Source organism: Schistocerca piceifrons, chromosome 8 (assembly GCF_021461385.2).
Source record: "Schistocerca piceifrons isolate TAMUIC-IGC-003096 chromosome 8, iqSchPice1.1, whole genome shotgun sequence".
Lineage (NCBI taxonomy): Eukaryota > Metazoa > Arthropoda > Insecta > Orthoptera > Acrididae > Schistocerca > Schistocerca piceifrons.
Genome location: NC_060145.1, coordinates 434,018,132 through 434,039,762, shown reverse-complemented (window position 1 = coordinate 434,039,762; position 21,631 = coordinate 434,018,132). Strand labels below are relative to the sequence as shown.

Sequence of the window (21,631 nt, the reverse complement as noted above, 5' to 3'; positions counted from 1 at the left end):
GCACGTACTTCTGTTGCCTCGTACTACCCTTTTGTGTACTTACCATTTTTTGGGATTGGTCTTTGATGCCCAGTTGACATGGCTTCCCTGTCTTTGCCAACTTAAGCAAACGTTTCAGTCACAGCTTAATACTCGTTTGCCATCTCAGTAACACCAGCTGGGGTACAGACCACTTTACAATTTTGCAGCTCTACAAAATTCTGATCCTGTTGTATATTGATTATGGCAGCCTCCTGTATGGTTCAGCATCACCTTCAGCATTGCAGATGCAGGATCTGGTACACCATTGTGGGGTTCGACTTGCAATGGATCCTTCAGAATTGCAGATGCAGGATCCAGTTCACCAGTGTGGGGTTCGACTTGTGACAGGCCCTCCAACATTGCAGATGCTGGACCTGGTACACCACTGTGGGTTCCGACTTGCAATAAGTGCTTTCCGACCAGCCTTGTGAACAGCCTTGTTGCAGATCCCCTACAGATCAAGTGCCAACCACTTTTGCTCAACTGTGCACAACAGAGGCCAAGGTCTGGAGTCATGAGCACAGTTCAGATTCTCTGCTCTGAACTCCATCTTTCCCCACTGTCTCATCTTGTCAGGGAGCTGTAGCTTGTGCCCCATAGTGTATACTCCATCCTCAGATCTGCCTTGACCTGTCAGTTTGACTGAAAGACTTAGTAGATCCTATGATTTTCCACCACTTGTTTCTGGATGTCCTTGACGCTCAGACATGGTATACACTGATGGTTTTACAGACAAACTGGTTTTGCCTGCACATATGCAAGATACAGTGAACTACACTGCCTGTTGAATTGTTTCATTGTATTCACTGCAGAATTGGTGGCCATTTCTTGAGTGCTCAGCCAGCTGCATTCTTGCACTGACGAGTCATTCTTAGTCATCAGTGTCTCCTTGAGTAGTTCCCAGGCTGTTGACCAGTGCTACCCTGGACATCCATTAGTTGTTATTATGCAAGATCTCCTGTATGACCTCCACCATGCTGGATGGTCAGTCATATGTGCCGTGTTGTCCGAACAAGACACAGCCAAGGGCAAAAGCACCACAGGCACAAAGATGCGACCTGGTACCAGTGCCAAAGAGGGTTTCCACTTGTGCGAGTTCCACCAGCACCACAGGCAGTGCAGAGAATGAACATGTTGAATTTGCCTTGGCCAATTGCCGGCTGAGTACAATCAGCCAGTGACCGGACAACAATGGACAGAAGCCTACTCAGAAGATAGAATAACAGCTCTAGCCCACTTAGTTATAGATCATCATCCAGGGTTGACTTTGACAGGGAACAGTGTTTAGTGAACTCTTAGAAATGAACAGTCAGTTGTTGTAAATTGCATTTGCTATGTACTGTGAAGTTTACCTATGATTATTTGCACTTAGCCATTGAGGGCCTTTTTGTGTTGCAGACTTCATTATTCAACAAGTTACAAAGGTAAGTAAACCTTTTTAACTCGGTTGTGTGACTTGCTTACTAATTTGTTGGAGTGTTGTAGATCCTTTGTTGTCCTATCCTGTTACCTGACCCTGAGGCATAGCTGTGTAGTAGTGTCAGGGAGAAATTGTCCTAGCAGTGTACTGCACCAAAGCTGTTTCACGAACTCCCAAACTCAGCGTACTGTAATAACAGTGGCAACTCTGCGTCCACAGCAGTAGCAACTAGGCCTTTACAAAACTGGCAATGAGAGTTAACAAAAGTCTTTGTCTAGACTCTTGGTCACATTGAGATCCCAGGGAATGAAGATGCTGGTTGGTTGGCCAAGTTGGCTACCTAGATGCTGACTTTGGGGATGGAGGTGGCAGAACTAGATCTTTGGTCAACTCTACACTGGCAATTGTTGGAGGCTTGGAAAGTGGATTGCTGTGCCCTGATTTGCCTGGATAAACTGCGAACCATAAAGGAGACCATGACCATGTGGCAATCTTCCCTTCATGCTTTACTTATGGTATCTACTGTCCTCTGTCAGTTTCACATTGGTAACGTTTGGCTAGCTGACAACCACATTCTCCAAGTGGTGCCCATCTCACAGTGGTCCACATCCTACTCAACTACCCTGATTTGACCACATTATTTGCAAAACCTTAACTTTGTAGACATGCTACCTCTGGGCTAGCAGATGATGCCAGACTGACCAATTTGGTTTTATGTTTTACTGTGAAGAAGGTTTTTACTCCTTTCTGTGACATAGGGTACGTTAGTATTGTTGGTCGATTGAGGGACTGGAGGAGTGCCCTGTCACTGCTCTGACCCGAGGGGACCATGGCTGCCCTTACACAGTAGTCCATTGTGGCTCCTGCCATTCCTCCTTTTCACAAAGTTCAGGTCCTGAAATTGTGTTCCATGTTCCCTCCAGATACGAATCCATCAAGACCAAATTGGGACTCATCTGAATAAAGAACATTAGTCTACATTGTTTGACTGTCTTCTGTGAAGATGCACCAGACGTATACATACAGCAGGGCTCCGACAATAAAGTCCACTCTGCTGAAGCCTTCTGTACACTGTTTGCTTGGATGCTGCAAGGTCAGATGCCAGTTGTCATGCAATACTAAGACAGTACCATCATGCCCTTAAAACCAAATAAAGATCCACTCTTTCTTATGTCACATGTGGTTGGCCCTGTCCTGGTCTCTGGGATATAGTTTTGGTCTCTATAAACTGTTGCCTCATTCAAGAAACAATGGAACGATTTACATTAAGCCATCAGGTCACATCAGTTTGCGACTCTCCTGCTTCCATTCTTCTTATGGCCCTCTACAGCAGAGAGTCTGCAGGCATATTCTCTGTGCCATACTGCACCATCTGTGACTGCACACAGCGATTATAGATGTGGAACTACCCAGCAAACACTACCCTGCTTGACAGGTGCCCTGACATCATTGCTAGCATGGTTATCTGTCGATCGTGACGCCATCTTTGGCGCAGAACATGATGGTAACGACATTTTTTGACAGTTTGTATGATTATATTGTGAATTAGACACAGGATGGGTAAATAGCAGTTTGTTGCTCTAATTTTGGACACTGGTGTAGTTTTCTTGTGGTCATGCAGGTGGAGTATGGAAGCACTGGTTGAACGCAGAGGGTCTGCCTCCGGTCACATATGTCCCAGGGGCCTCCAGCTGTTTTCTGGGGGGTCACAACTCTCTGACCTTCACCCTTTTACACCTCTCTCACTTCAGCTAGCTTCTGTCTCTTGGCGTTCTTGGTTCTTGGATACAGTTGAAACTATTGTGATTTGTCTTTTGTGTACTTTCTCTCTGGGGACTATTCCTGGCTTGACACACAAAGGATTAAGCGACTGATGACCTCATAGTTTGGTCCCTATAACACCATCCATCCATCCCTCTTATCAGGAAGGGGTGCAAAGGCAGTCTCTATGGACAGGCTGTTATGTTAGATAGAAGAACTGGCTTAGTTGCCTTCAAGTCGTGGGTGTGTGAACAGTGTACCTGAAGTATAAGTGCTGAGAGTGAACCATCAATCAGCTTTTTGCAATAAAGTGGTACATTAAACTAAACAAAGATGGTTGATATGATGTTTTTGGCTTACAAGAGGCCTCAAAAGACATTTTGTTATGATGATTGGGGCAGTCCAGCCAACTTCAGTGTGGTATCTGGTTTGCTGCCAACTTCCAGGGGGTGTATGAAGACTGAAGAAAGTACCTGCAGTGTTGTATTGCTACATAAGTCATATTCTGAAGAATATTATCCCACTGTGCACATATTTGCAACAGATTCCTTTTTAAACTACTTCAGTCTCAGCAATTATTGAACAAATAATGCATACTGAGCATGCTGATTTCAGTATTTATGCACAGTCTTTGTACCTACAACTCGTGTCAGATTATGCATACTTCTGCTGAGTTATTTTATCTCCACTAGGGACCATTTCAAGCAATTGGTAGTGAGTGTTCATTATAATTAGTAAGCTTAAAGGAGACTTACATCACAACCAATGAAAAACTGGAGTCTATCTTCAGTGTCATCAAGCCGGTGCTCTGCATCATATTCCTCAGCTGCAGGCAACAGAACAGCTTCGGCAAACTCCATTTCACTTTCTTCCCCCTCTGTAAAAAGAAATCATCATTTAGCTTTTTGTCTTGTTACTTTTATCATTCATTATTACCCATCTTTATTTGCTTTGTTTCATAGTAAGTAATAATACTAAAACAGAGTATACTATTGCAATTTACATGCAGGCAAAAAGCTATCATATAATATGGCGATAGTGAAAATTAGAGATGACTTGGTGTTACTAAACATACACTCTTCTTAAACTGTTGATGAAATTGGTAGTAACACTTACAAATTTTATTCCAAATGGATATGAATTTGTAAGTGACACACTTTCATACCAGATGATTGATCAAATGTTATAATCAATCAGTTATGCAAAACTTGTGTTGCTCATTGTACAACAATCACTCAAAACAAATGTCAACTTAAAAGTTCAGACATTTTCGTTGGGGCAAGGAGGGGATAGGGGAAGGGATATGAATGTTGTAGAAAGGAGAGCTTTCTTAAAATTGTAAAATGGTTACTTTACATTGCTATAACCTTTTCTTTTTACTTAAATATATAGATTAACTTGTACATTGTGTTTTTGCTCTATGTCCCTACTTTTGCTCACAAGAGTACCACATTAAACATTGCTTTATACACACATATTACATGAGAACAATGCAGACAGAATACTCACCAACAAATAGGATAATAGCTGGATGGTCATGTATTCTTGCAGCATACCTCTCTGTCAAGATGTTCACCAACTTTGGCTGCCATGGGAATTCCTGAAACATTGTCATACTGTGCAGTTAGCTTCTCTTCCTCTATTTTCTTCACCCTTAACCCTAAACATCTCTCAAATGTGCATAACTAGAAACATGTGGTCCACCAAACTTTGTAATGTTTTTTATCACAGTACTTCACATTAGCTGCCAGAAATTAAGTAAATAGTCAGCTAATTCATACTGAAAGTAAATTTAATATTATTCAGCATGTATAAGGACTTTGATGATTACATTATCTAAAATGAACCAAATATCATACGTGTGTGCTGTCATTTATTATCAGTCTTCAAAAATTTGCTAATATTGTTACAGCAGTCACAAATATAAATGAAAAATAACAGAAAATGTAAATGAAATTAATAATCAAACTAACTGAAAATATTAAATCACACGACTTTTGCATAGTCAAAGCATATCTTTGTACAGTACTTCAGGTAAATTAGTTGATAAAATTTGGTGCATGTGCCATTTTCTTTTAGTGGACCCAGATCATTTTATACACTTTTACCTCTTTTCCATTCTGTCACTTGGTATGCCTCTAACATTTCATAATCAAATAAATCCTACAATATTTGAGATTTAGTGGGCTTTTGCCCCAAAATTCAAATCTTGGTTCTTAGTCCAAATATTCCTTTTTTCAAAATGCAATGCTTTCTTTTTTTTGCGCTAACAGGCTCAGAACATCCCTCCTTGAAATCATTTGAAATAATTTTTGTTCTAGTAGTGTGTCTGCTGCGAGAAATTATCTGTAGTACAGACAGTGCTTTTTTTCTGAAAAAGTTTGATGGTACTCCGACATGGGATATAATGCAGCAAAAATTAGTTATAACTGAAGCATAGGATACCACCCGTCTGCTTTTAGCCATGACATCATCAACATGTTGAACTACAAAAAAAATGGTATTGGACTCTTCAGTTGACTTTACAGCTCAAATGAAGCAGGCGGTACCACGAAACACACAAACATACAAGAGAAAGTGGTATCGAACACTTCAGTTTACATCATCTCAAATGAAGTATGCGATTTGAGCATACGCATATCTGTTTAGCACTTTCATCGCCCACTATTAGTGGGTGAAGGCACTAACTACATGCTTGTCGAACTGGCTGCCAGTGATTCAGTTGTCGAGAACGGTTGCCGCAGCTTCGAAATGCTTGAAACAGTCAATGACATCAATTTTCCCACCAAAAACTGCACTGGTGCCGTTCGTATTGCAGTTACCAACACGAAAAAATAAAATAAAAAATTTACGTCCGTGAAATAAATCTTTGGCACTCTTCCAAATTCTCAACATCGTAAAAAAATTTCTTTGTCGAGGAAAAAGTTTAGGGGTACGCATCCCCCAGCGTTCCCCCAGAAAAACAGCACTGGGTACAGATTACATCAGGCTCTTCTTCTAATAAAGTATTTTTCTCTCTAGTATCACTATCTATTTCATAGCAACTGTCAGCTACCACAAAGTTGGTACCAGCATCAGAATCCTAAAAAATATCATGGTCGTTCCCATTTATCTCGTCATCTATATCACACATCAGTTCTTGTACCTAACTTAAAAATTTGGATTAGCTGCAGACATCTTTCTCCTCTTACATTTCAAAAGTTTCTCTATGCTATAGCCAAAAAATAACATAAATTCACACTTATAATAAAATGCTGTAAAATAAAAAATCCAAAAAAGCAGTTGGAGAGCAAAATAATAGTAATTAGAAATCTGTGGTCTGTTGGAAATACCTAATTATTACACATAAAGCAAAACATGCGGTATTCCAGGCACTTAATTGTGCATCAGCTCTAAATAATACAGAGTACTTTATTGTTAGACTGACAAAGTCATACTGACTGTTGAATGATGCTTTCCACACAGCAGGTAATAAGCTGAAGATACTGAGAAAGAGAGATTGAATGTTTTGCAATGCTACTACACGTGATCTTTAAAATGGACGATGGACTCTAAAGACAAATTTTTGGGTTAAGGGTTAAACAGAACAAAACTATCTGTGACTGTTCAATTGACTTACATCTCAACTAGAACATCACACACTTACCGCTCAAACATGTCCTCAGAAACTGAATGACCATAGTTTACAGTGGATGTGTATGAAATTTACATTTAGTAGACATCATTCAGGATCTCATATTATGAAACCAAAAGTCATGGAAGGTCAACCAAGACCATTGATAGTCTAATGATACTACAATATATAGTGTCCAGCAACTGAAAGGATTGATTGGTTTCTGAGGAATTTTAAAAGATTACATTCAATGCAACTCTCTAGCATCACCTCATTATCCACATATCAAGCCTCTTATAAAAAAACTGTGATTGCATTCATTCATTTATTTATTTATTTTGAGTATCCTGGAAGTAGATAAAATATTACAATAATGTGTGTTGTGAATTGATTTAATTGAAAACCATACATAACATGAACTACTTCATCATCACACAAGTCATAGTTTTTATTGCTGAACACTGTGACCCCATGAACTGAGCGTCTGCTGCCGGATGGTTACCTGCTTCTCTTAGCACCTGCTGATAGACTGCTGACTTGATTTGGTCTATACTCCTGTTCGCTGCTCTCCCTCGTGGTCTTGTGCCCTTGATATTTCCTCCCGTGTTTATTTCTCCTGGATTTTCTCCCTCTTTTCTAACAATATGGACAAAGAACTGGTGAATTTTTTGGTTGACATGAGGAGAAGGATGGCCGGAGAAATTAAGTTGCTCAGTAACAGACGTATTAGTTCTTCTTTCAGTTAATTTTATGCACAGCATCCTGAGGCTGCACCAAAGCTTAAATGCATCCATACGCTGCTTATTCTGGCCTTGAGTGCCCATGTTTCACAGTCATAAAAGAAGATGGAAAACACAAGTACTTCAAAAAGCTGGATTGTTGTACTGTTGGTTATCGCTCTGTTCTGCTAGATCTCGGTGAGCTTCTTCATAGTCTGTATTATTGACTGAGCTCTCCAGGAAAGATTCACGATCATTCCTCACTGCTTTACTTACACCAGTACTCGTTTCCTACCTTCCAAACCTTACAGAAGTTACTACTATAGATAATCTATTTTTGCGTTGCCTTAACGTAAGTACTTTAGTTGCAAATATAAGAAAACCAAGAGCTGAATGTAAGCTGGAATGGCATCAAGCTAGAACACACATATAAACCATCATACTCTGGTGTCATACTATACTGGTCTTCAACATACAAACATCACTGTGAGAAGACCCGTCATAAAGTCGCAGCAAGAAATGTACTGAAAAAATTGGCTAACAGCAAACAGGAAATTACACCAAAGCTGCTGAGAACCAATATCAGGCACTATGCTTCTGCATAGCAGAATATGCTTGCCCACTGTGGACCATATCTGTACATATCAAACAGGCCAACTTAAAGCTTAAGTGAAAAGCATCTACTAATAAACTATGCATAGCTGAGTTCACAGACCCAATTCGTGAGAAGCTGAAGCACACATATGCTAAATGCGATATCTTATTTGGCATTTCCTCTGGACTTGAAAGACTCAAATCCCTCAAGAGATTCTCAAACAAAGAACTTACTGAAACTCCAAATGATTACCCTCCACTACGGTATATGGCTACTGGTGAGAACATGAAATGGAAGATTTGGAGGAGCCTCCATAGCATCAGAATTGGTGTGGCACCAGTTAAGGCAAACCTGATAAAGCAGGGCCTGACAAATGAATATGACAACATACGTGATTCTGGAGAATATCAGGAATATGAAACATTTCCTAATCTGTCCCTGTAAATGTATGCTCGATGAATTATGGCAGAGAAGCAAGGAAGCACTGGACAAAAACCCAATTTTGGACTGAAAAACTTGGAGCTCCAACAAAAAGAAGTAAGAAAGATGTCAGAATGATTATTTCAAATAAAAGCAGCAATATTAATCTTTTAGGTGGTGGTGTTAACAAATTCATGTTTCAAAAAGTACCATTTTAATGATTTTTGGAAAAAAAATCAATTTTTGAAAACATAATGTAATTGGATAGATAAAAAATCTACTCACCAAGCGGAAGCATGTGAACACACATAAGAAGGTATTACATATGCAACCTTTTGGAGACAGTGGCTCCTCCTCCTGACAGAAGGGTTGAAGAGGAAGGAAGAGGCATGAAGGGAGGTTTAGGAAAAGGGGTAGAGTTTGGAAAAGTCACCAGAACACTGGGTCAGGAGAGACTTACCAGACAGGATAAGAAGGAAAGATTAATTGTTGGGGACAGCACTGGGCGAGATTTGAAAACCTAAAATCTTAAAGGTGGAGGATAAGCTAATATGCAAAGCAGAGAGTTCTGCTAAAACATCATGCACAAGTTAATAAGAGTGAAAAGCTAAGGGCATTGTATGTGATAGGGGTGGGAGGGGGATGGCAAAAAATAGACAGGTCAGAAAATGAAAGAGGTAGAAAGCTAGAATGGAGTTAAGAAAGGAATAGCTACTGTGAAGAAATGCTGAAACCAAAGAAATTAACATAAATTTAGGCCAGGTGGGTAGCGAGAACCAAGGACATGTTGTAGTGCCAGTTCCCCACATGCTGAGTTCTGAGAAACTGGTGTCTGGGGAAAGAATCCAGATTGCACGTGCGGAGAAACAAGCACCAAGGTTATGACTGTCATGTTGTAGTGCATGCTGTGCAACAGGATATTGTGTGTTGTCAGTGTGCACCCTCTGCCTATGCCCGTTCATTCTTTGCTTTTGGTGTATTTAGTGTCCATTCATCAGAGCCATATAGAAGTGCAGGTCAGGTATCACATCTTACAAAGTGAACTCTAAGGTTTAGATTTAGGTCTGTACTAATGAGAATTTTTGTGACTTTTATGAAAGTGTTGCTAGTATTGTTTGTGCAATATTTTATCTCCATGTCTGATTTTTATAGTGTCATGTTCCAAGGACCTTCCTCCTGGACAAAAGGGACAGTGTGAATAGGAATCCGGCCAGAGGTTCAGTCATGAATGTACAATCAATTTCCCTTCATCATAAGATAATTTCCATTACAAAATTTGAGTCTCTGCAAAATTCATACTTTAATCTTTTTTCAAAGAAGGATAAAAAAAGCTACAAAAACTAAGCAAGTGTGATTGAGTTGGACAAAAATTATATTTAATCTCTCATGTGGCATATTAACAAATTTGCTTTTATTACAGCTTAAGCCCACTTTTCTGAAGAATGTGAAAAGCATACAGAATTTTGAGTTCTCTTGGGTCTTGCTCCCTTATATTCAGGTCAGTAAATGTGATTTAAAATGTTATTTCAAATGAAAATTTGATTAAAGGTACTGGTTATGGATTAACCTAGCCTCACCTTCATTTCTGTTGTAGTAAACATAATCATTTATTAAGTAGCCTTTATAAATAAAATTATTTAATGCAGACAACTTCCCCATTAAAGTAATATTGACATTATCTTTTATAAATAATTTTAATTGCCTTTTGTAAATAATGTACATACGCAGACTAAAGTGACAAATGGAACTTTGTCCCAAGGCCTGGATTCAAATCCGAGCCTCCTGTACACTAGGTATATGCACTGACTACACAAGCAAGCCTCCCTCCTCAGTCCAAATTCCCCATTCATGCCTCACCCCACTTGGTGTTCCCCCTAAACTCAAACAGTGTTGCAGAGGCTCTCCAGGTGTGTTGGACTAGCATCTTATAGTTTCATTTCATTAAAGCACCTGTGCCTGGGTTTCAGCCAGGACCCCCTTTTCAATCAGTGGTGAGCTGCTAGTCCAATTCAGTTGGAGAGCAGTGCTGTTGAAGTTGAGGAGGAATACCAAGTGAGCTGAGGTGTGAATGGGAATTTGGAATTAGGAGGGAGACATGCTAGGGTAGCACATGTAGTTGTGCAAAGCGTCTATGCCCCGAGTGGCATAGTGGTTAGTGCATCTGCCTAGTGAACAGGACATCTGAGTAATGTTGGGTAATTTTTGGCAGTGCTACAGAGTACTGGAAGAAAAGAAGCTAATCTCGAAAATTTGATGTGATTTGTACATAGCACAAGAAAAGGATTATAGGGATAACATCACCTACCCACACTAATTTCAGACGCACTAAAAACCACTTTTATTTCTCAAAGACAAAAAAACACGATACAACACTCAAAAAACCAAACAAGAACAGCACAAAGATAGTCTGTGTGTACAGGAGTGTACTTCACCAGTCACACTCGATTAATTGATCTTTTTGCTGCTACAGTGTCAGTAGTTTTATTATAAACAAGAGTATTCAGAGAAACCCACAACTTAATAAATAGTCTGGCAGTGCAGGGATAGGGTAAATTAAAGTGTTAAAAGAATTTGCAATAAGTATTACTGCTAATTAGTAAGCTGGAGTGAGGGTGTCTGAATGAACCCAGTTAATCAGCAAGTAACTAGTATTTTTAAGCCGAGGAAATATAATTCAAAAAGGTAGTGTAACAATAGCTGGAAATTGTTTACACTAAAACACAATTCAGGATATCTGGTAAATTTGAAATTGCTCTTCACAGTATTATGAAAATACATGAAGCATAATATGATACTTCTTAACTGTTGGAGCTGGAGAGTGACTGGAGACTGGCATTTGTATATGGGTGTGGCTGATGCATTGACTCTAACTCAGTCACATCATACATGAAAGAGTCTGCATCGGAAGACTTCTGATAAGAGGTTTCCTTAATGGGCAATTTCCAGAATAATTCAGTGTGACCAAAAGCAGCATCCAATCAATCTCAATGTTTTCACTATACATATTTTATGAGCAGTTCTTGTGAAAGCCAGACCTGCAGAGTAAATCAGGTGCTACTGAAAGAGCTACAAGCAGACCAAAAGTAGCACATTCATTTAATATATTCGTTTGAAATGGAAGGGAAAGTGGAATATCAAAGAGATGTGCTGTGCTTACCAAAACATGACTTGGAAATTAATGAAATGGAACTGATGAATTAAGAAGGATTCAAGATAATGGCATATCAATGTATAACAAGTAAACTAAAATGCTGAATAGCTGCAACTACAAAAAGTTGACTGGCAGAACCTAAATGTTTGTTAATATTATATTGAAGAGGTCTCTGAATGGTGCAGCAGTTAGCTTGTTAATAATGTTATGTAATCATACCGTTTGTGAAATTTGGATGTTGATTTTCTGAGTATTACCACTGATTGAAGATATCTGTAGTTGTTCCATTTAGCATGCTCCTTTGCCAAACAAAAATTTCTTCAATTAAAGTACATCATGAACCTAAAACGTGGCATTTTTCATAATTTTGGTACAACAGATTTTACCAATTGTTTTCAAGAGACCCTTTAATTTTTGAAACAGCTGTCATTCATTGGACATAATATAAGTAAGCTGCTGCTTTCATTTGTCTGCTAGAATGACTAATCATAATAAATGAATGCTTCACATCAGGCACATTTCGAGAGCAGTTAAAACAGGCAAGAGTTGTACCTTTGCTTAAGAAACGTAATGCAGAAGACACAAAAATTGCCGGACCATTTCCCTGCAGTCACCATTCTCAAAAATAATAGAAGCAATTACAAAAGACAGATTAATGACTTACCTGAATAAATACAATCTTTTAAGAAAATCACAGTTTGGTTTCCAAGGTGGCAAAAATACGGAGTCAGCCATAATAGAATTCACAAAAGTTGTACTTGATGCTCTGGACAAACATTAGTGTGTTACAGGCATATTTTTTGATCTTTCTAAGGTCTTTGACACAGTCGACCACAAGATTTTATAAAATAAATGAGAAGTATTAGGGATAAGACGGGTAGGTAATGGCTGGTTTCGAACATAACTAGCAGATAGGGTACAAAAAGTAGGGATAACACATACTTCAAATAGATCTAGTAAAACACTTATCAGAACCAAAATACATTAATATGGGAGTTCTGCAAGATAGCATATTAGGACCAATACTATTCCTAATACACATCAATGACTTTCCCAGTAGGGTCATTCATGGTGAAAAAATTGTCTTCGATGATGAAAGCAATATTATAGTCACTGAAGAAACAAGAGAACTCCTTGCAGAGAAAGCAAATGAAGCTCTCAAGGAAGTTTACGATTAGTCAATAAGCAATAAAGTGACATTAAACATAAATAAAACTAATGCCATGAATTTCAGTTTGAAGAGGGAAAATGACAATGTTAAATTAAATGTAGATGGCACCTCCATAGATTATGTAACGAATGCAAAATTTCTAAATGAATATTGATTCTCAGTTGAAGTGGTGTGAATACACAAAGGTACTTGCAAACAGAATGTCATCAGCATGTTATGCCCTTAGAATCCTATCATCAGTGTGTACCATGCAGTGTCTTTTAGTTACATACTGTTCATATGTACATTCAATTCTTAGCTATGGTAGTCTTTTTTGGGGGAAAATGCACAAAATATGAACACAGTTTTCAATCTCCAGAAAAGAGCCATAAGAATAATAACCAAAAATAGTATTCATTGTAAAGATCTGTTCAAAACACTGGGGATTTTAACTGGTCTGTGTGAATACATTTACCAGTCAGCTGTACACATCAAAAATAACAATGGTAATTACTCACAAACAGCTCTGTCCATGACCATGGAACAAGAGCTAGACTCAACTTACGTTTACCAAGAGAAAATAAACATAAAACTCAAAACAGCGTTTTCTACCAAGGAATAAAACTTTACAATAAATTACCAAAAGAGATTAAAGAAACTGCAAAAATACACTTATTTAAAATGCAATACATTTTACACATTGAGGGAATACTTAGATTAAAGAGTAGGGGTTTGGTAAAAAAAAGGTTATACAAATAAATAATCATAATGATTATAAAACATCCAACGGTCCACATAACACCTTCACACTATGTTTTTTTCCTTATTTTTTTTTCCTTTTCTAGAAAAACTTACTGCGAAGCTATGCATAACATAATACTAACACCTCTTCCTCTTTCTGAGCTCAACATCTCATTCATTATAAAGGGATACTGACTCAGTTTCTCAGGACAGCAAATGGGAAGTTGCAGTAAAGAAAATAGCACAGGAATCGCCTGTGTGTGTGTGTGTGTGTGTGTGTGTGTGTGTGTGTGTGTGCAGTGACTGATAGTGAGATATGAGTGAACAGTGTGGCATTACATTATTTGTAAAAGAAGTTTTCTATACCAGGAGTAAATCTAATGAGTGTCTCTAACTAGAAGTCTGTAAATGTATATGTATACGAATTTGCTTATTTTAAATTGGTCTAAACTTGGAAATTCTTTGACATGTCCAGTAGCATTGTAAAAAGAGATCTACAGATGAATAAAGCTGTTGCTACTACTACTACTACTACTACTACTACTACTACCACCACCACCACCACCACCACTACTACCCTTCATTTCTAATTATGAAGCGGCTCGTGAAACTAGTCATTTTCTTCCCCCCCCCCCCCCCCCCCCTGTAAATCTGTGTAAGTAGTCTCACTTTTGCGGCTGATAAAGGCATATTACAAAAAATGGTACATCTTTTTCTACAAGTTGGGTTGGGTTGTTGGGGCAAAGAGACCAAACAGCAAGGTCATCGGTCTCATCAGATTAGGGAAGGAAGTCGGCGGTGCCCTTTCAAAGGGACCATCCCGGCATTTTGCCAGAGCGATTTAGGGAAATCACGGAAAACCTAAATCAGGATGGCCGGACGCGGGATTGAACCATCGTCCTCCCGAATGCGAGTCCAGTGTACTAACCACTGCGCCACCATGCTTGGTGTGTTCTATAAGTTTCACAGTTAGTTCTTGCCAACACTTTAATTTCTCCCTTATTCACAGCCCAGTCCACATGAATGCAGAGCTTTACGTATTTATAAACAACGTAAACATCTAGGTTAACGTATCCTGCAGTTGAAAAAAAGAAAAAAAAAAAAAAAACGTGACGTCCAGTTCTCCCCGTATGTGGTAAGCGTTATTGTTTTTAACGTCATGTTCGTCTCGCATGTTGTGAACCGAACGATGACGAAAGTTGGTAGGCAGCTCTTTCCGTCTTCGATACAGCGTGTGACGTCTCGCTTGCAAGGTCACTCACCAGCCCGTCCGGGTCGTCGTTGACGAGCGCGCGGCCGTCGTCGGTGATGACGCTGCCGTCGGCGGCGTGCAGCAGCACCAGCGCCGGGATGCCCTGGACGCGCAGCAGCGCCGCCAGCTCGCGACGCGTCTCCGCCTCCTCGTAGGCCACCGCCAGCCACGGCATCGTCGACAGGTACGACTCGAAGCTCTCGGCGCTCCTGTAACGCAGCCAGGGCGAGCCTGAGCGTCCGTCACCAGCGGTCAGCACGAGAAGCGCTCTCATAAACGTCGCTGACTGGAGATCAATTTTCGTCTCACTAGGCGACCTTATGGGACTTGACCTTCTCGGTTATCTTCATACACAACTGGCCATTAAAATTGCTACACCACGAAGATGACGTGCTACAGACGCGAAATTTAACCGACAGGAAGAAGATGCTGCGATATGCAAATGATTAGCTTTTCAGAGCATTCACACAAGGTTGGCGCCGGTGGCGACACCTACAACGTGCTGACATGAGGAAAGTTTCTAACCGATTTCTCATACACAAACAGCAGTTGACCGGCGTTGCCTGGTGAAACATTGTCGTGAAGCCTCGTGTAAGGAGTCGTGTAAGGAGGAGAAATGCGTACCCTCACGTTTCCGACTTTTATAATGGTCGGATTGTAGCCTATCGCGATTGCGGTTTATCGTATCGCGACATTGCTGCTCGAGTTGGTAGAGATCCAATGACTGTTACCAGAATATGGAATCGGTGGGTTCAGGAGGGTAATACGGAACGCCGCGCTGGATCCCAACGGCCTCGTATCACAAGCAGCTGAGATGACAGGCATCTTATCCGGATGCCTGTAACGGATCCCTGAGCCAACAGTGGGGACGTTTGCAAGACGACAACCATATCCACGAACAGTTCGACGACCTTTGCAACAGCATGGACTACCAACTCGGAGACCATGGCTGCGGTTACCCTCACAGACAGGAGCGCCTACGATGGTGTACTCGACGACGAACCTGGGTACACGAATGGCAAAACGTCATTTTTTCGGATGAATCCAGGTTCTGTTTACTACATCACGATGGTCGCACCCGTGTTCGGCGACATCGCGGTGAACGCACATTGGAAGCGCGTATTCGTCATCGCCATACTGGCGTATCACCCGGCGTGATGGTATGGGGTGCCATTGGTTACACGTCTCGGTCAGCTCTAGATCGCATTGACGGCACTTTGAACAGTGGGCGTTACATTTCAGATTTGATACGACCCGTGGCTCTACCTTTCATTCGATCTCTGCGAAATCCTACATTTCAGCAGGATAATGCACGACCGCATGTTGCAGGTCCTGTACGGGGCCTTTCTGCATACAGAAAATGTTGGACTGCTGCCCTGGCCAGTACATTCTCCAGATCTCTCACCAATTGAAAACGTCTGGTCAATGGTGGCCGAGCAACTGGCTCGTCAGAATACGCCAGTTACTACTCTTGATGAATTGTGGTATCGTGTTGAAGCTGCATGGGCAGCTGTGCCTGTACAAGCCATCCAGGCTCTGTTTGACTCAAAGCCCAGGCGTATCAAGGCCTTCATTACGGCCAGAGGTGGTTGTTCTGGGTACTGATTTCTCAGGATCTATGCACCCAAATTGCATGAAAATGTATTCACATGTCAGTTCTAGTATAATATATTTGTCCAATGAATACCCGTTTATCATCTGCATTTCTTCTTGGTGTAGCAATTTAATGGCCAGTAGTGTACTTTCAGGATTTGAAGGCCAGTGCCCCGGTATCGATATAATGAAGCAGCACGACAATGTCAACCCCAACAAAAGACTGAATGAATTCAACTTCTTGGGAAATACCATGCCCTTCACAAACAAAAATGAGGTACAAAAAAGTGAGAAATTCATTAATGAGGCGAATGAAAAGGTGAGAAAGAAATCCCTAATAAAGTTTTACAAAACAATGGTAACACCGTCGGTACTTCGTGGCAGCGAAACTTGGACAATAACAGCTGGAAATTAATATTTTTTCTCCGCAAACTGGCGCATTTTTCGGGATATATAACGACGGTCTGCCAGTGTGGACTTTCTAGTTCTTAGTTGCAAAACCAGGGCACATTACCTTTTAAAGAACAATTGGTGTGTTACTTTACAGCTGTTTGTACGCAGAAAATGGTTTCGTCTGCAAATGGAAATGGTACCTAAATAATTATTATACGTACATATTAGACTGAGAATCTGCGTTTTTTACACAACATTCGAAACTATTCATGTTGTTGAGAATTAGTTCAGATCTATGTAATTTTGTTCGTTACTACAAAATAAGCCATGTTCTCAAGGTCTTCATATGTGGATCTCAGGTCATAATGTTTATTTGTTAATTTCAATTTCGTCCTCGATAGTAGAGTATTGAAATAGCTGTTATTTCTACACTCTGACGAGCAATTACAAACTCTTCTTAATGACAGCACTGCGGAATTATCTGATTAGGAAGGATAGGAATTCTCATTTTTGACTAAAGATTGTCCTGCTGAGGTCGATGAAACTGACACGTGAGCAATAACAATGTTAAGAGGTTGAGCCACTAGTCAGGAGAAGCGGATGTCCTTGTACAGTCAGTTCCTCTAACAGTGCAGATGTACATGCTGCAGAATATATAAATGAAAAGCCAGGTAGAATTGTGTTGCAACCAGTTTCAGAAGTTAGGTGTTACAATGTCGGCAAACTACCAAAATTCGTTGAGGTAAGGAATGCCTCAAATTGCAAAATGGCTGCAATTCAAAGATAACGAGACATGTGATCAAATGTGAAATGTATTTATGTACTGTGAAAAATAACTATTTTGAGGCTTATCATAAAATGTACCATAAACAATTATTTACCAGCAGTAGCAAATTATTACTTGCCACAAATTATTGTGTGATTATTATTTACTTACATTTATGAAATTGCTTTAGAACGTCAACAAAAACCTAAATTGGAGATCATATATTTCAGAAATATTAACATTAATAATCCTATTTTCTGTGTGCATTAGGAGATAGAGTTTACTATCTCAAATAAAATATCTATTCTGCTGAATAAAATGTGTTTATTGGTGAATGAGGAAAGAAAATACATGGCAATGATTAGTAAAAAAAATGGTTCAAATGGCTCTGAGCACTATGGGACTTAACATCTGTGGTCATCAGTCCCCTAGAACTTAGAACTACTTAAACCTAACTAACCTAAGGACATCACACACATCCATGCCCGAGGCAGGATTCGAAACTGCGACCGTAGCAGTCGCGCGGTTCCTGACTCCGCGCCTAGAACCGCTAGACCACCGCGGCCGGCTAATGATTAGTACATTTTCACTATAACTGAGATTTGAGATCCACATATGTGGATCTCCATTTATACCTTAGCGAGTCATCACAAATACATTTTTAATAAAAATCGCGTCTTATTAGTTTAAATTACTAATCACATGAAAATGCGAGTATACATAGTAATCTGGTTGAGAAATGTGAAATACCAAACAGAAAATAAAATACTATATTATTTCTAGTATCCAACAGTACGGTATATTACTGGCATAAACAATTTCTTTAATTTAAGAACAAGGAATTTCGCCATTGCATATCAATTTTAGTTTCTTTTCATGTGATTAGTCATTTAAAATGAATTATGTTATTTTAATAAATAATAATGATTCAGAATTTTTAATTAAATTTATTTGATAATGTATATAAAATTTAAACAGGCCGCTACTAGTGAGAATCGAATCAACGACTTAATGTTTACAAGACTTGTGCACTACATGCTCAACTGCTGGCGGCTCTGTTAAAATACTCCAAATATTTTGTACTTAATAACACTATTTAAAGCAATTTTTTTCGAGTTTTTGTTTCAGTTGTGCTTCAAACTGCTTTAATAAATAGATGTTGCCGGAGATGACTTTAAAATACTGCAAGGAAATTGAAGAGGATCAGACAGTAAGGTTTCCTGGTTTGTTCAGAAAATGAACTCAGGTCACAAATTCATTGCGTAATATATAACATTAAACTTGGATCAACTGAACGAGGTTCAGGGTTGACCTAAATTATCAGGCATGTTTAACAACAACACCAAATCAGCTATCAGTACTATTCTCGCTCTTTGACCACGGATATTTATCACATACACCGTATGTATGCAGTATTTATTATTTAAGGTTTCTTGTTGTATGCAAAGAGGCAAACAAGTGCAAAAAACTTCTCAGACTTCTCCAAGAAATCTGGCACTGGCCTTGAATGCGAACAATTTGAAGGCGAGTACACTCTGGTGGCGACTGTGGCATCATGATGAGTTTGCAGAATTTTGCTGAACGTAATGAAAATGCTCATACTGGTCATCGATTTAGGCTGCTTTCCGTGCGGACGATAGCTTCGATAGTTCTCGGGTTTAAAGCCATGTTTATTCAACGCTTAAGAAACTATCGGCACAGAGAATAGCTGAGCTGTACATTCGTATTGTTTGCTTAAAGTAGAGCTGCCGTCAACCTGATGGTTACTTTGCACATCATAGTGATTTACTGGGCATGGTCCTCTTGGAGATGGTGTACGCTTGACTTGTCACCTACATACAATTACATTTAGGCTACGTATTGGCTAATAAATGTGACTGCTTATTGACTTACGTCAGCGCGCGTGCAGTTCTCACAGCAGCTTAAACACATGTTTGGTAGTTAAAAATTGAATACTAATTGTGTAGTTACAGCTATTCAAGCCGAAATTCATATTATTCATTGTTCAATGAAAAGTGTTATAATTTGCTTATCTTACTTTTTCACATTACGAGTCATCGAGAATTATTATGGGAATAAGTATCTGCACTCGTTACTTAATTCATCAACATTCTCTTTAACCTAACGTTATAGATTTAGAAAACTAATTCGAACTTTAGCAACGTCGTAATGTTAACAACTTCTGTATTACTTGTAGCTTTTCAACTTGCATTTGCCCAAAATCTGTTCTTTTGCGGCGTTGTGAACTGATGAGTGCAATTAAAATTTTACATGATCTGCAAACTTTGGTTAGTTAAAGTCAATCATTGCTCAAGAGGAGATAATCTTAACATTTATGTAACACATATTTCCCAGTTCATTTTTGAGCTAATCTAAGATCAGCTGCTTTACATAACTGGCACTTTGTGTGAGAAAACAAAGAAAGCCAGTAGTCTGCGAAACGACTCCCTGCGCAGACTAGTGCACTTACGCCTGGTTGGGGCGAACAGTCGTGTTCGGCTCAAATTCACTAGAGTTCTGTTGGCGGCCGTTCTTTCAGTGAACCATCAAAGGAACTACACGTCCTCTCCGCTTTAGCATTAGCACTACAGAAAACTTCCGTCTTCTATCTTTTGTTGTTGGCATGATTTGCGTGAGCGATGGAGTCGTCGTCGTGTGACTACCGCCTCCCGCCAGGTAGACCGTTCGCCAGGTGCAAGTCTTCCGATTTGACGCCACTTCGGCGACTTGCGCGTCGATGGGGATGAAAAGATGATGATCAGGATAACACCCAGTCCCTGAGCGGAGAAAATCTCTGACCCAGCCGGGAATCGAACCCGAGCCCTTTGGATTGACAGTCTGTCGCGCTGACCACTTTTTCTTTTCTTTTTTTTTTCTTTTTCACTTTTTTCGGTATTGTTCGTTGCATTTGGTCTGGGTGGACGTCAGAAGACATGCATTCAAGTTGATCGTCGATTCCTTTACTCAGTTTTTTTTTTTTTTTAATTACAGACGGCGAGCAGCCCTCTGACCGAACACGCTGAGCTACCGTGCCAGCACCACTCAGCTACCAGGGGCGGACAGCGATGGTGTGATCTGAAGGGAATATAACGTTGATGACAAAAGAAATATGATTGGTAGAAAATTGCTGAAACAAGTGGGAATGTATTGAATAACACAGGCTTTGAATTTCTTTTTATTAAATACGAAAAGAACAATAAATTTCCTTGACAGTAAACAAATATGAATATTTTCCGCCAGAATGAAAAATGCTACTGTCGTGGCAGAAAACAGGCGAATATGTCTTGTTCGGAGGTAGGGATTTGAAGGAAGGCAACTAGCTTTCCGGCTTATCTGGTAGCTTCAAAGACATTTATGTTAAATCAAAACATCTTGACATATTCGCACTTTTTTACCTGCCAGTGTTAGTGCCCATGTGATGTAGTATAATGCATCGCGTGAAGTAAAGTAACACGATACATAATGTTATGTCGTGCAATGTGACACAACGTGTTATTATACACACATAAAAAAAAGTTTTGCATCACCCCGGTTCCCAGAGCTCCTGAAGATAGACTTTGACTGTGGATATTGTATCACACGCACAGTCCCTTTTACTGTTCACAGATGTCACTAAACACGCCCAAAGATGTAAACAACCACGCATGAGCAGTGCCAATTAGACGGAGGGGGTCCGACTACCGATCAGTTCCAGTCATTCCACCAGGAAGGAGGTACGTGGCTCGTGTTGTCTGTAGTTCAACCATGTCTAAACGGTCAATACCGCGGTTCCATTGCGGCTGCATTGTTACTTTGTGCCAGGGAGGGCTCTCAACCAGGGAAGTGATCCAGGCGTCTCGGAGTGAACCGAAGCGATGTTGTTCGAAAATGGAGGAGTAAAGAGGACAGGAACCGTCGATGACATGGCTCGCTCAGGCCACCCGAGGGCAGTGGATGACCGCTACCTACGAATTATGACTCGGAGGAACCTTGGCAACAACGCCACCATGTTGAATAACGCTTTTTGTGCAGCCACAGGACGTCGTGTTACGACCCA

The 21,631-nt window shown here is 40.0% G+C and overlaps 1 protein-coding gene across 1 annotated transcript in view; it reads right to left on the bottom strand.

The window, feature by feature from the left end:
* LOC124711460 (nucleoredoxin-like) overlaps positions 1-21,631 on the bottom strand; it is a 240,805-nt gene that overhangs the window by 7,790 nt on the left and 211,384 nt on the right. The window contains exons 3-5 of the mRNA XM_047241555.1: positions 14,854-15,052; positions 4,712-4,802; positions 3,958-4,079 (exon numbers count right to left, since the gene is read on the bottom strand). Coding sequence (XP_047097511.1) covers positions 3,958-4,079; positions 4,712-4,802; positions 14,854-15,018 — 378 coding nt within the window. The 5' untranslated portion in view covers positions 15,019-15,052. The remainder of the gene's footprint in view (positions 1-3,957; positions 4,080-4,711; positions 4,803-14,853; positions 15,053-21,631) is intronic.